Source organism: Ichthyophthirius multifiliis, assembly GCF_000220395.1.
Source record: "Ichthyophthirius multifiliis unplaced genomic scaffold scaff_1120509251136, whole genome shotgun sequence".
Lineage (NCBI taxonomy): Eukaryota > Ciliophora > Oligohymenophorea > Hymenostomatida > Ichthyophthirius > Ichthyophthirius multifiliis.
In genome coordinates this window covers 1-13,317 of record NW_004086170.1, presented here as the reverse complement: position 1 = coordinate 13,317, position 13,317 = coordinate 1, and the positions used below count along the sequence as shown (strand labels likewise).

General features: G+C 17.6%; 3 protein-coding genes across 3 annotated transcripts, besides 4 other annotated features; 1 reads left to right on the top strand and 2 right to left on the bottom strand. All coding sequences in view use genetic code 6, as the record gives it.

Annotated features, from left to right (window-relative positions):
• Positions 1-589: 589 nt before the first annotated feature.
• On the top strand, positions 590-5,310 carry IMG5_147050 (WD repeat protein; the record flags this gene model as incomplete). Its single annotated transcript, XM_004031050.1, has 6 exons — positions 590-721; positions 769-1,936; positions 2,001-2,379; positions 2,634-3,119; positions 3,202-4,198; positions 4,261-5,310. The coding sequence occupies 6 exons, from the start codon at positions 590-592 to the stop codon at positions 5,308-5,310; spliced, it is 4,212 nt and encodes a 1,403-aa protein (XP_004031098.1).
• Positions 3,079-3,113: a microsatellite.
• Positions 4,200-4,259: a microsatellite.
• Positions 5,311-6,552: 1,242 nt separating the features above from the next.
• On the bottom strand, positions 6,553-6,978 carry IMG5_147040 (hypothetical protein; the record flags this gene model as incomplete). Its single annotated transcript, XM_004031049.1, has 1 exon — positions 6,553-6,978. One exon carries the CDS (start codon positions 6,976-6,978, stop codon positions 6,553-6,555), a length of 426 nt encoding a protein of 141 aa, XP_004031097.1.
• A 407-nt stretch (positions 6,979-7,385) lies between these two features.
• Positions 7,386-7,426: a microsatellite.
• An 863-nt stretch (positions 7,427-8,289) lies between these two features.
• Positions 8,290-8,359: a microsatellite.
• A 494-nt stretch (positions 8,360-8,853) lies between these two features.
• Positions 8,854-9,575, bottom strand: IMG5_147030 (hypothetical protein; the record flags this gene model as incomplete). Its single annotated transcript, XM_004031048.1, has 2 exons — positions 9,221-9,575; positions 8,854-9,061 (listed from the first exon to the last, which is right to left on the bottom strand). The coding sequence occupies exons 1-2, from the start codon at positions 9,514-9,516 to the stop codon at positions 8,854-8,856; spliced, it is 504 nt and encodes a 167-aa protein (XP_004031096.1). The 5' UTR covers positions 9,517-9,575.
• Between the last annotated feature and the right edge of the window lie 3,742 nt (positions 9,576-13,317).

The window sequence follows — 13,317 nt, the reverse complement described above, 5'->3', positions numbered from 1 at the left end:
TTTTATTTTTTATATAATTTTTATTAAAAACTCCAAATAACAAAAAAATGTCTTCGTTATCTATTCTTTCTTTAATTTTTTTTATGTTAATTTCGAGAAATAAAAAAAAATCTAAAAAATTGATATTTATTAAATTTAAAAAATGTAAATTATTTCGATTATATAATAACTATAAAAATTAAGAAAACATAAATAAAATGTATAATTTATGTTATATTCTAAAATTAATTAGCTTCAATTTAAAAACAAGTGAATATATACATATATATATAATACAAATATTAATTTTAATTCAAAAACAAAATTTGATTTTTATGTGATAAATATACATATAATTTTTTTTTTTCTTATTGCTAATAGTTAGATAATATAACAACTTGAAGTTTATTTTATAAATTTCATAATTTTATAATATTATATTAATATAAAAAAAATATTATTAATCAATGATATTTAAATTCTATAAATACTATTAATATTATATACAAATTCAGTTTTTTAAAAAAATAAAGGTAAATAAATAAAATAAAACTTTCTTATTATTTAAAAAATAAAATCAAAATAATAGAAGTGATAAAAATTACAAAAAATGAAAAATTAGTAAATTAAGCCTTATCAACAACAATAAGAACATAAAAAAAAAATTGACGATTAACGAGTAAAATTAGATTTATTACATTCGTTTGGCTCATCATTTTATAATGGTTATAAAAATGCCTTAGTAAAAAATAAAATATAAAAAAAATAATAAAAAATATTAAATAAAAGGGAATAATGGAAGAAGATGGCTATAATTTATTATTTCCAGTTGGCAAATATATTGGAATAAAACCACATGATAAAAATGATATGGTATTTTTACGTTTAACAGAAAATTTAGAAAAAATAATTTGTTTAACCATTTCCCCAAATAAAAAATTTGTGGCTGTTTGCGAAAGATTGAAATAAGATGAAGAATCGTTTAAAAGATTCCCATAAGTATCAGTTTACAATATCAAATCGAATACAATAAAAGCAAATTTATAAAATGAAAAAAAACAATTTTCATATCCAGATACATAAACAGAGGCATTTATAGCCATGTGTTTTTCACATGATTCGCGATTTTTGGCCTGTCTGACTGATTCTCCTGAATATAAATTAGTATTTATCGATTTATTGGCTAACAAAAAGGACATAGCTGGCCTTATATTAAAAATTCCAATAACAAAAGTGACTATTTCTCCGAAAGATAATCATTAAGTGGCGATTTCCGGGATAAACTGCTTTAAAATATTAAGAGTATAAGAAGGTTCATTTGCATACGTAAGTGAGAACATAAAAAGACTTCCATAAAATTAAACATTTACAGACCATATATGGTTTGATGAAAAAAAAATAGCTTTAAGTAATGATAAAGGAGAAATTTATATAATATAAGAAAACGAAGTAAAATAATATATCGAAAGTGGATTTTAAATTGAAGGTTTGGGAATTAATTGTATGGTTGCTTTCACTAAAGGACTTATTATTGGAAGCGATAATGGTGTATTTGCGCTTTGGTTGAAAAATGAGAATTTAAGTGATGAAAATAATGAAGATGATTTTAATATTATTTATATTAGGAGTTGGAGTTCAGATAGAGGATAATGCGTTTTATCTATCTAAATTACCTAAGCTGAAGATTTAATGGCTGTTTCATTCAAAAGTAACGATATTGCAACTTTTGATTTGACAAAATTATTGCCTTAAGTACCAGAATCAATTGAAAGTTTGAAGTAAAATATTAATTATATGGAAAAAAAATTGAAGTTTGATTATGTTTTTGGAGGGTTCCATTTAGGACCAATTAGCTGTATGGATGTTTGCTTATAAAGACCTCTAATTGTTACTTGCTCGTAAAAAGATTCTACTATAAGAATCTGGAATTATGTTAATTTTAGATGCGAATTAGCAAGTAAATAATATTTGTATATAAATATTATATTATATATGTATATTTTATTTTATTTTTAAAAAAGGAAAATTTATTACTGATAATAATGAAAAATCTCCACTTTTAAGTGTAGCTTTTCACCCATCTGGATACTATTTGGCAGCTGGGTTTATTGATAAGTTTAGAGTTTATCATGTTTTGAAGGATGAATTGAAACTTTTTAAAGAATATCCAGTTAAAAATGCAACTTTGCTTAGATTCTCGAGTGGAGGATAGTATTTGGCTGTGGCTTATTTAATGTCGAAAAATTAATCAAATTAATATTGTATTAATATATACAATTCTTATTCTATTTAGATTATAGTAACTCTTAATGGGCCACCTAGTTAAGTAACTGAAATTATTTGGGGGCCTTTTGATGAATTTATTTTGAGTATTTCTATTGATGGAACTGTTTATAGATGGTATTTTTTTATTTTTATTTCTAAATATTTAAAATAATTTTAGGGTTCCTTTTTTTTCATGCTTAACTTCTAATATGAATAATACTTTCCTTAATAGGAGTGAAAAGAAATTAGATAAACCTAATATGAAGGTAGGTTTTACTAATTTTTTATTTATTAATTAAATTTTATTTTTTTAAGGAAAAATATAAATATACAAGTCTTCTATATAATAATTAAACAAATTTAATTTATGCGGCAGGAGGGGATGAAAGTAAATAATTTAAAATTTAATTTTAAAATAATAATTAATAAAACTAATTAGATAAAGGAATTGTATATGGTTATATGGATTAAAATGAACTTGAATAAAAAGAAAAATTAAGCCAATAATATGGAAATAATACTATCTTATATGGATAATAGATATAAGATATGGATTTTGAATTAAAAAATTATAAAATCACATAATTTTGTTTTTTATAAAGCTTTTATAATTATTATGGTATAATAGCAGGAACGAACTAAGGAGCAATAAAAGTAAAAAAAAAAATATAATAATAATAATAATAAATAAAGGTTTTCGGGCATCATTTTAGTAGTATCCCTTATGAAACAATCTAAGCTCATTGTGGATAAGTAACATAAATAAAAACATCTCCAGATGGTCGTTATATATTTTCAGGAGGAGAAGATGGAGCTATATTTATATTTTAAGTAATAAATAATATATAAATAAAATATGAAATAAAATAAAAAAGGTTTCTGAAATTACTAAAGATGGTCATTTATTAAGTAATCGTAATGGAGATTTTAAAGCAGAGGAAGAAACAACAGTTACAGATGTAAAAAATAATATATAAAAGTAATAATAAATAAATAGAATCCACGAGCACTTGTAGTTGATGAGCATTTAGCAGATGTAATAATGGTATATAAAAATGAAATAGAAGGGTATGTGTAAGAATAAGAAAAAATTCAAGCGGAATATAAAGATTTTAAGCAAAGGATGAACGAGAATTTACAAGAAGAACGTTCAATAATGGAATTTAAGATGTAAAAAATTAAAGAACAATATGAGAATGAGTTAGTGAAGTAAAAAAAGATATATGATGAGTTAAACTATAATAAATAAGTAGTAGAACAAGATTATAAAATAGTAATATAAACTTTAGAAGAAAAACATTTGAAAGGTGTGGAAGAATTGGAAGGTCTTTATGAGAAAAAATTAGGGTTTGAAAATGAGAAATATATGTAATAAGAAATGGAAATGAAAGAAGAAGCTTTAAAATTTGAGCGAACAATTAAGGAATTATAAAAAAAGCATGATAATAATATTAATATGTTAAAAACAGAATTTAATTAAAACTTTCATAAAGCTTAAAAAGTTTACGAAAACATGAAATTAACAGCAGATGATGTCAAAAAACTTTACGAAGAAAAGCTTTCTTAGTAAGAAGAAGAACATGAAATCGAAGTTAGATAAATATTGGAAAATAATCAAAAAGAATGTAATGATTTAAAAGGGAAATTTTAAGAATTAAAGAATAAATCTAAAAAAATTAATACATAATTAGAAGAAATACAAGAATAAAATATTAATTTGAAAAAAACTTAAGAAGATAAGGATAATTAAATAAATTCTTTAAAATCTAAATTAAAAGAACAAATTAGTTAAAACGAATTGCTAAGAAGCGAATTCAAATCTTTGGAAGAAATACATAAAAAAAAAGAAAAAAAAATATAAGATTATAAATACAAAATCTCTGATTTATAAAAATCTAAGCATGTTCTCTCTTTTAGAACAACTGAAATGAGAAAAAGTTTAGAACCAAAAGAAGTATATATTTTTATATATTAATAAAAATAATATATATTTAATATTATTAATTAAAAAAATAGTCTTAAATTGAGAAACTAAAAGAAGAATTATTTAAATTAGAAGGGGAGTTTGAAGAAATGTTATAAGTGGCTTAAAAGTCAAATGAAGAATTGAAAAAAATGCAAATAACAGTTGAAAACCTCAAAAAAAATTTAAAAAGTTAAATAGAATAAACAAAAAGCAAGGATTAATATATAAGATAAATTATTATGGATATATATAATTGTGTGGAAAAGAAAGATAGAAAAGAGTGGGCAGATGAGATGAAACGTTTTTATTAAATATATGTATTAGATACATAAAAAGATAAAGAGCTAAAATAGTCAATAAATGATGAATAAGGGTAAATAGAAATGCAAAAATAAGTATAATATTTAGAAAAGTCTATTTATTAATTAGATAAAGCATCTATTAAATTAACTTTAAGAAGAGATAAAGAAATTTATAAAAAAACAAAAGAAAACACTGAATTAATTAATGAAATTAATGAAATGAGAAAAAATAATTAAAAATAATAAGCGGAAATTCAAAATTTACTTATATAGTTAGATAATAATAAAAAAGAAAATAACAACTTTAAAAATGAAATAAAAAGAATAAAAAGTTAGTTATTAAAAAAATAAAAAGAATTTAATATGTTTGAAGAAAACAATACTTAAAATAAAGTTTTAAATCCATTTTTCGAATCTTCTTTAGATAAATAATAACCTTTTAATAATACTTCTTGTAAATTTTAGCCAGCAAACACACTTCCTGTATTAAAAAAAATGAATAAACTAGATGATAATTCGAAGTCTTAAGGAAAAATAATTAAAGGGCTTAATTTTGATATTAAAACTTTAAATACTTTTGACAAAGCTAAAATGATGGAAACTGTTACTGATTTAGAATTAATAAAGTAAAAATTAGCTTCTATTGAAAAATAATACAAAGGATTATAAAATAAAGTAAAAAAACATTTAAATGATTATAAATGTGGTGATTTTTAATTAGAAAATGAAATTAATAAAAGTAATTTTAATAATTCTTTGTTTGATAATCACTTATTTGATTCTTAAGTTTAAAATTGATTTAGTTTTTTTATATTTTTTTTCGCTTATTTTATATATATAAATAATTTAATAAATAAATTTAAATAATAATTATATGGTTTTTTGTTTTATTTATAAGAACAACAAATTAATTTATATATATTCCTTGTTTTAATGTTTTTTTATATTTTCTTTAACTTTTTTTTAAAAAACTTAATAAAAATAAGGAAAAAAAAATGGATAAACTGCCCCTTTTTCCGCAACGGAATTTTTTTTAAAAAAAATATTACAGAAAAAATATAAAAATAAAAAAATATATATAATGATGGTTTGGCTTTTTTCACAAATTTCTAAAAAAATTATCATCATCATCATCATCTTATAAATAATTATTTTTTTAGGAAATTTGTTTGTTAAGTTTTTCGTTTTTTTCTTCTTATTATTTATCCAAATCAAAATCTTTTGAAATGTTACAACTTTGCTTACTTTAAATTATTTATTATTCATTTTTTATTTCTGCTTCCTTTTAAATAATATGATTTCTATTTTAATTTATTTAATATTTTTCAGAAAATAATTGTCTGGTTTTTCTTGGTTTTTTTTATAAACTTGTACTTTCTTTATTCCTGTATATCTTCTCATTGTCTAAATATATATATTTTACATGATTTAAATTATTATTTATGCCTTTTTATTATTATTTTTCATTTTTTTTTTATGTTTTCTCATTTAATATGTTTATCTTTTCCTGTATTTGTTATTCTTCTTTACTGAGTCCATAAGTTTAATTTTTTTCTTAACTTTTTGAATTATCCTAATCTTTTTTCATATTTTATTATAAATAAATACAAACTGCTGTTATATCGTCAATAACCTCATAATTCTATTTTATATAAATTTAAATAATATATTAATATTTTAATACTTATTTCCATTAAATATAAGCTTCTTTTACAATTTTCTAACATCCCATTTATGGATTTTTTCTTAAATAATAAGGAATAATTTATATCATTACCTGTTATAAAAAATAATAATATATTTTTTTAAAACAAAAAAAATGTTACTTGTCTATTATTTAGAAATTCCCAAATTCCATCAGAAGCAATAACTATAAATTTTTCTTTTTCTGAAATATTAAAAAACTTAATATCTAACAAAAAAAAAGGTTTTTTGTTAAAAAAATAAAATAAAAACCTGGTTCACAAATAACTCCACACTATCCTGCAATTAAATCTCCAAAGCTTCTTGACATAGCCAATCCAGGAATATCCTCATACATCATCCAAACTCTAGCCGGTCCTAAAGGGTCTCCATTAAGGTTTCTATAAGAATCAACTCTTCCTCCTTTTTTTTCAATTCTTTTTTTTTCAACAGGATCGTCTGCTTTATGATCAAAGGAAAGTGGTTCAGCATCCCAAATACCTTCTTTTTCTTGAGCTAAAATAGCTCTAGAATCTCCTGTGTTTGCGCACCATAATTTATTACCTATTAAAAGTATAATAATAAACGTAGATCCACTAAAACTACAATCTATTTTACTTTCAAGAAGTTTTTAAGATAACTATAAAAAAGAAAGTCTTAAACAGCTTCCTATGTATTCCTCATCTGTACATTATAAATCTTTCTCGAGTAAGTTTTCAAGTATTTTTGGATACTAGTTTCTTAAAAATGCAGAAATATCATGTCCATAAACGCCATGTCCATCACAAACACCAAATAAATATCGATTTGGAAGTTTGTTTAAGTTTTCTTATATTATAAAATTGTCTTAGTTTCTTTTTGGACCTTATAAGTTTGTTCCAGCTTATGTATAATATGAATATATTATATGATTATCACTTTTCTTAGTTTATTCTTCAAGCCTTTTATTCATTTCAAGCTTTTTTAATTGTTTTTCTTGAAGGTTTTGAATGTTGGTCTGATGAATTTTTTCTTGTTTTGGATTTTAGTCATGTTTTTAAACTACTTATTGAAATTCAATTATTGCTTCAGATTTTTATTAATTATTTTGATGTTTTTATATTACTTATTCAAAGTTGTTTTAATTTTTTTAAAGGTTATCAAGACTTTTTAAGGGTTTTAATATTTTATTTGAGTTTTAAAGATTACTATTTAGTTTTTTTTAGTTTTTTTTGTTTTAATTTATTTTTTTACATTCCTTTGTTTTCTGTTTAAATCTTTGGTAATTTAATATTTGAGATATTTTTTTTTTGAAAAATTAAATCTTTATTTAAATAATTATATATAAAAAATAAATGAATTATAACTTTTTAACATTTTTTGTTTTTATATATTTTTTTTTAAAAATCGTAAATTATCAAAAAAAAAAATGAATTATATATCCTTTTTTTTAATAGAGTTTTTTTTTTAAAAAAAAAGAATAAAGGAGAGAAAAAATCATGATAAAATGTAATATATTTAAAAAAATAAATACCGTTATATAGGTTTTTGTCATTTAATTATTTTTTTAAGTTTTTACTTTATTATTGTTCTTCTTTATTTTATTTCAATAAATAAAAATTCTTTAATGTTTATTAGCTTTAATTAATATATTTATTTTTTATCGTTAAACTAAATTAATTTTAAATATTAGGTGCAATATTAAGATTTTTTTTTATATCTTCTAATATTTGTATATTTCCTTTTTTTTCATAAACATTTTCATTTTTAGCTTTTTTAAAAAGTTAATTTTTTTTTTTTAAATAATATTTTTAATACACACATAACTTTTTTATACTTTCTTTGTTGCTTTTAAAAGTATATTATCTAGTCTACTAAGCTGATAATGGTAATTATTATAAACATTATTTATTTTAAATTTTAAAATGTTAACTAGAGTTAGAAGTAAAATTTCTATATATTTAATTAATTTCTTTTTCTTTTTATTCAGTAGATTATGATCTTTTATAAATTTAATACACATTTTATAAATTTTGTTTTGAATTTGAATTTTTTTAAATCATTTTAATATTAATTAACTTTTTATTTTTAAAAAATATATTTTATTACAAATTCTTATTTATTATAGAATAAAATTATATATATTATATTTAAAATTATTTATTTCATATAATATTATTTATTAGAAAATAAATATAAAAAATTCATTTTATATTATTATAGGTATAAAAAAAAAATATTAATAAAAGCATAAAATAAAATTATATTTATTTAAGAAACAATATAAATAAAATTTAAATAAAAGTAAGATTTATTAAATACAGAAATATATATATAGTAACAAATAAATTTTTTAAATAAACTATAAATAAAATTAAATAATATAAAATACCTCAATTATATTTAATATTATGTATAATTGGTTTATAAAAAAAGAAAGTATAAATAGTTATTATAATTAAGATAAGATAATTTTAGTAAAAAAAATAAAATTGATGATTATTATTAATTATCAATCATTGTTATCTTTATTTATCATTTAAATCATTAGACTTTGATGTTAACGAACAAAAAAATTATAATCTATTAATAACAATAAAATAGAATAAAAAAATATTATTTTGATTTACCTTTTAGGCATTTATAATAAATTCGTTAATTTTTAAGTTCTTAATTCAATCAAAAATACAGGTTTGTTAGGATATACTTCTTTTAAGAATGCATAATTTTTTTATTAAATAAGTTCTGAAACAGAATGAATGTATTAACATCTATTACCATATGAACAAAAACCGTTAAAAAAATACTTTTTACAAGGCTTTGTTTTGTAATTTTAATGCAAATGATTTTTATCTTGTAACTCTTCTTTTCCATGAGCAAAAGAGCACTAAAAATAAAATTTAATGAAATAAAAAAAGTTTTTAATAATAATAATATATGAAAAAATAAATAAAAAAATAACTAAAATAAAATAAAATAAAAAATATTTATTTTAACTTTGTTTTATATATATTTATATATATTAATTATTATAATATTTTTGTACTTTGTCTCCAAATTTACACCAGTTTGTTGTAATCCAATTTTTGCACATTTCAGTTTTTATTTTTTTTGTGTATTCTTCTATATATCTTATTTTTTCTTCTTATGTTTGAAAAACAATCTTTTTAGGTTTAACACTTATTTTATAAAAAATTAATTTTTTTATTGTTTTTTTTAAAAAAATAAAAATAAAAAAAAATATTATTTTATGTAAAGTTTTATATTTTCGTTATTATTTAATTACTCTATTTCAAATCTTTCCTACTTTTATATGAATTTTTCTAACTTTGGTGGAATCATTGAGCTTTTTGCATTATCTTCCGATTCAGAATGGTTTGGAGTAGAAGCTTTCGTTGAATAATTTGCTTACAAGTTCTATAAAAATAATTATAAATAAATTATATATTTATAAACAAATAAATCTAATTTTTATATTACTTATATTGAAGATAGAGAATAAATAGATTGTTATAATTATATTGTAGTCTAAGAATACTAATACATTTACTAATATGTTTTTTAATTTTCTTTATTTTTTATTTTTTTTGAAAATATATATTTTGTTTATTAAATAATAATAAATTAATTAATGAAATATTTTTTATTTTTTATTATATATATATAATATGATTAATTTTTTTTAATTAATTAATTTGATTCCAGTTTTAAAATTATTCCAATTTTTTAAGCAAAATATTTATTTTTATTAATTTTTATAGAAATATTAATATACTTAAATATTATTTAATTAACTTTGAAAATAAATTACAAAATTAAAAATAAAAAAATACAATTCATCCTTTTTAAAACGAAAAGTTTGCTTAAAATTTTCGATTTAAAAAATATTAAAAATTCGGAATTTTTTATTTATATATAATTAGCTTTTTTATGATTTTTTTTATAAGTAAAAAATTATTTAGAATATAAATCTCGCGCTTAAATTTCTTAAATATATAATTATATTTTTACAAAATGTTTATTAAAAAATTAAGTTATTTAATTTTCTATAGTTTTTTTTTATTTATAGCGATTAAATTATTTTTATAATTTAAATGATATTTTTTAACATTTTAAGTTATTTTATTTAATTATAAAAAAAAATATACTTTAAATTTAAATGTAGTTGCATTTTTTTACATTAAATTAATAAAATTATTTTTTAGATAAAAACATAATTTATAATTATTAATCCTTTTAAAGCTAAACAGAAACTTTTTTTTAAAAAATAGTTCTAATTATATATAATAAAAAAAATATTATAATAGAAAAAAAAATATTATATGTATTTTATTATATATATTATAACAAATATTTAAAGTACTTGAAATATTTATTTTATTTTTAATAAATAAAAATTTATTATTTTTACTTTAAATATAATGTATTCATTTTTTAAATAGATTTTTATTAAAAATTAAATAAATAAATATAATATTCTAAAATGGTTTTTTTTAGTTAGGATTTTTTTATCTTTATTTTAAGTAATCTATAAATTATTTTTTTAATTTTTCGAAAAGAAAGTTTTTAAAAATAAATATAAGAGTCCCTTTTATTTTCTCTTCCAGGTTAACCTTAAAATTGATGATTAATAAAAATACATAGAAAAATAATATTTAAACAATCATATAAAAGAAAAGGGGATAAGAAGGAAAAATAAAAAGATTTTAAATGGTAAATAAAAATAATAGTAAATAACCAAAGCTATATTAATTTATTTTTAGTATTTTTTTTTTAAACAGTTTGGAAATATATTATTTAGCAATAATTTTAAAAGTTTAAATTGTTTGTTAATTAAGACTTTTCAAAATCAATTTTTTCTTCTGTTATTATTTTTAAAGGGGAAAAGGGAAATTAATATACACAAATTATTAAATTAGTTTTCTTTTTATATTATACATATTCAATATTAGTTTAGAAGATAATAATTAACAAATGATTATTCGAAAAATTAAAATTCTTCAAAACACTAAATTTTGCATCAATATTTATAATTAAAATATATATTCTCGCTCATTTTGAAATAGCGGTGGAAACAATTAATTATAAAATCTTCACAATATATTTTTTTCATTTTGATTTTTTTTTAAAAATAAATCAAATATGAATTCTAGTAAAGAATATATTTTTATAATAAAGTATATATTTTAAAACAATATAAAACTTAGAAATTTAAAGTTGTGTAAATATAATGAAGTTTATATATTTTATAAAAAAAAATTTTCATTTTTTAAAATCTTTCTTAATAATATAATTTGATAATAATTTATTATAATATAGGCATATATAAGGTATTTCATTAATACAAATTTATTTTTTAAAATAATATCATAGATAATTATTTTTATTATTTATTAAAATAATTTAAATTTTAGTTAATTTATTAAAAATATAAATATATTTATTTTTATTGAAATTCAACTAATATTTAAATTTCTCAATGATATTATTAAATTTAATATCAAAATTTTCTTTATTTTCCATTTATTTATATATTTAAATATTCATAAATTTTTAGTATTTAATTTAGTAATTATAATATTTAATTTAATTTTTATATTTATTATATGACAAAAACATAATTATATATGCGTTTTAAAATATTTTAATATTTGATATAAAACAATGATTTTTTGAATAATTAAGGCATTAATTGCGACAAATTTAATTTATCAATTAAAAAGTTCTGAAATTTAATAATAATTATTAGTAAATTTATTTATTATTAATATAAACATTATTTTTTTATAATAATTATAAAATTAAAATTTTCTAAAATATTCATATAATAAAAATACATTATATTATAAATATTTAATAAAGAAAATATTAAATTCTAAAAATTATATACAAAAACAAAACAAAAAATATGATTATAATAATATTTTAGAATAATTTTACTATTTTTATAATATAAAAAAGTTATTAAAAATAAAATGTTTATTATAGTTTTAAATATTTATTTGAATAAAATTATAAGTAATTGTATTTTAAAAGATCAATTTAACATTATTATTATATATTATAGTATAATATAAATTTATTAATTTATTTTTTTGTAATTCTTATTGATTTTATATATAATTATTTGAAGTAAAAGGTTATACTAAATTTAATATTTTTTTAAGTTATACATATTTGAGCTTGAATAAAATTCAATAAATTTTAATCTTTTATACATATATATTATTTAACTTTTCATAACTATTTTATTAAAAAAATAAATATTTTTCAATAAGAAACAATTTTTTTAAAAAAAATAAAAAAAACAATTAAAACATTTTTTGTAAATTATTGTTATTTTTAAAAATCATAATAAAAGTTATTTTAAATAATATTAATATGAGATAGGAGATAGTCTTAATTTATTATGATTTAAAGTAAAAAAAAATTGAATTTAATATAATTATTTAAAAAAGCCTTTAATATAATGTAAAATATAGAAATTAACTTTTTATAAAAAAATTAGTAAAATAATTATAAAATTATAAAAGAATATTTTATATTAAAAATATATATATATACATAAAAAATCTTAAATCATATATATATGTTAAAAAAATTAATATATCAAATTTTTCTATTATATAAAAAACTAAAATGTCCATAAAATTAAAAAAAGTAGGCCCTTATTTATTAACAAAGTAAATTGCAAACGGATCATATTCAACAGTATATAAAGGAAAACATTAAGAAACGCATGAAAAAGTGGCGATAAAAATGATTCCAATAAAAAAATTAAATAACGAAAATTATGAAAAAGTAAAACAAGAATACACTATATTGTAGTTAATAAATGATAAATCTATTGTAAAAATTATTGATTTTAAAAAAACTGCACAGAACTATTATTTAATATTTGAATATTGTCAAAATGGCGACCTATAATCATATATAAATAAATATTATAATGGAAAGATAGATGAGTCTTTAGTTTAACAAATAATATTTCAAATTAGAAATGCATTTGAAATTCTAAGGAAACATAAAATTGTACACAGGGATTTAAAATTAGCAAATATTTTAGTAGATTTTGATTTTACTATTAAATTAGCAGATTTTGGTTTCGCTAAATATCTCGAAAAAGAAGATATTTATATGAAT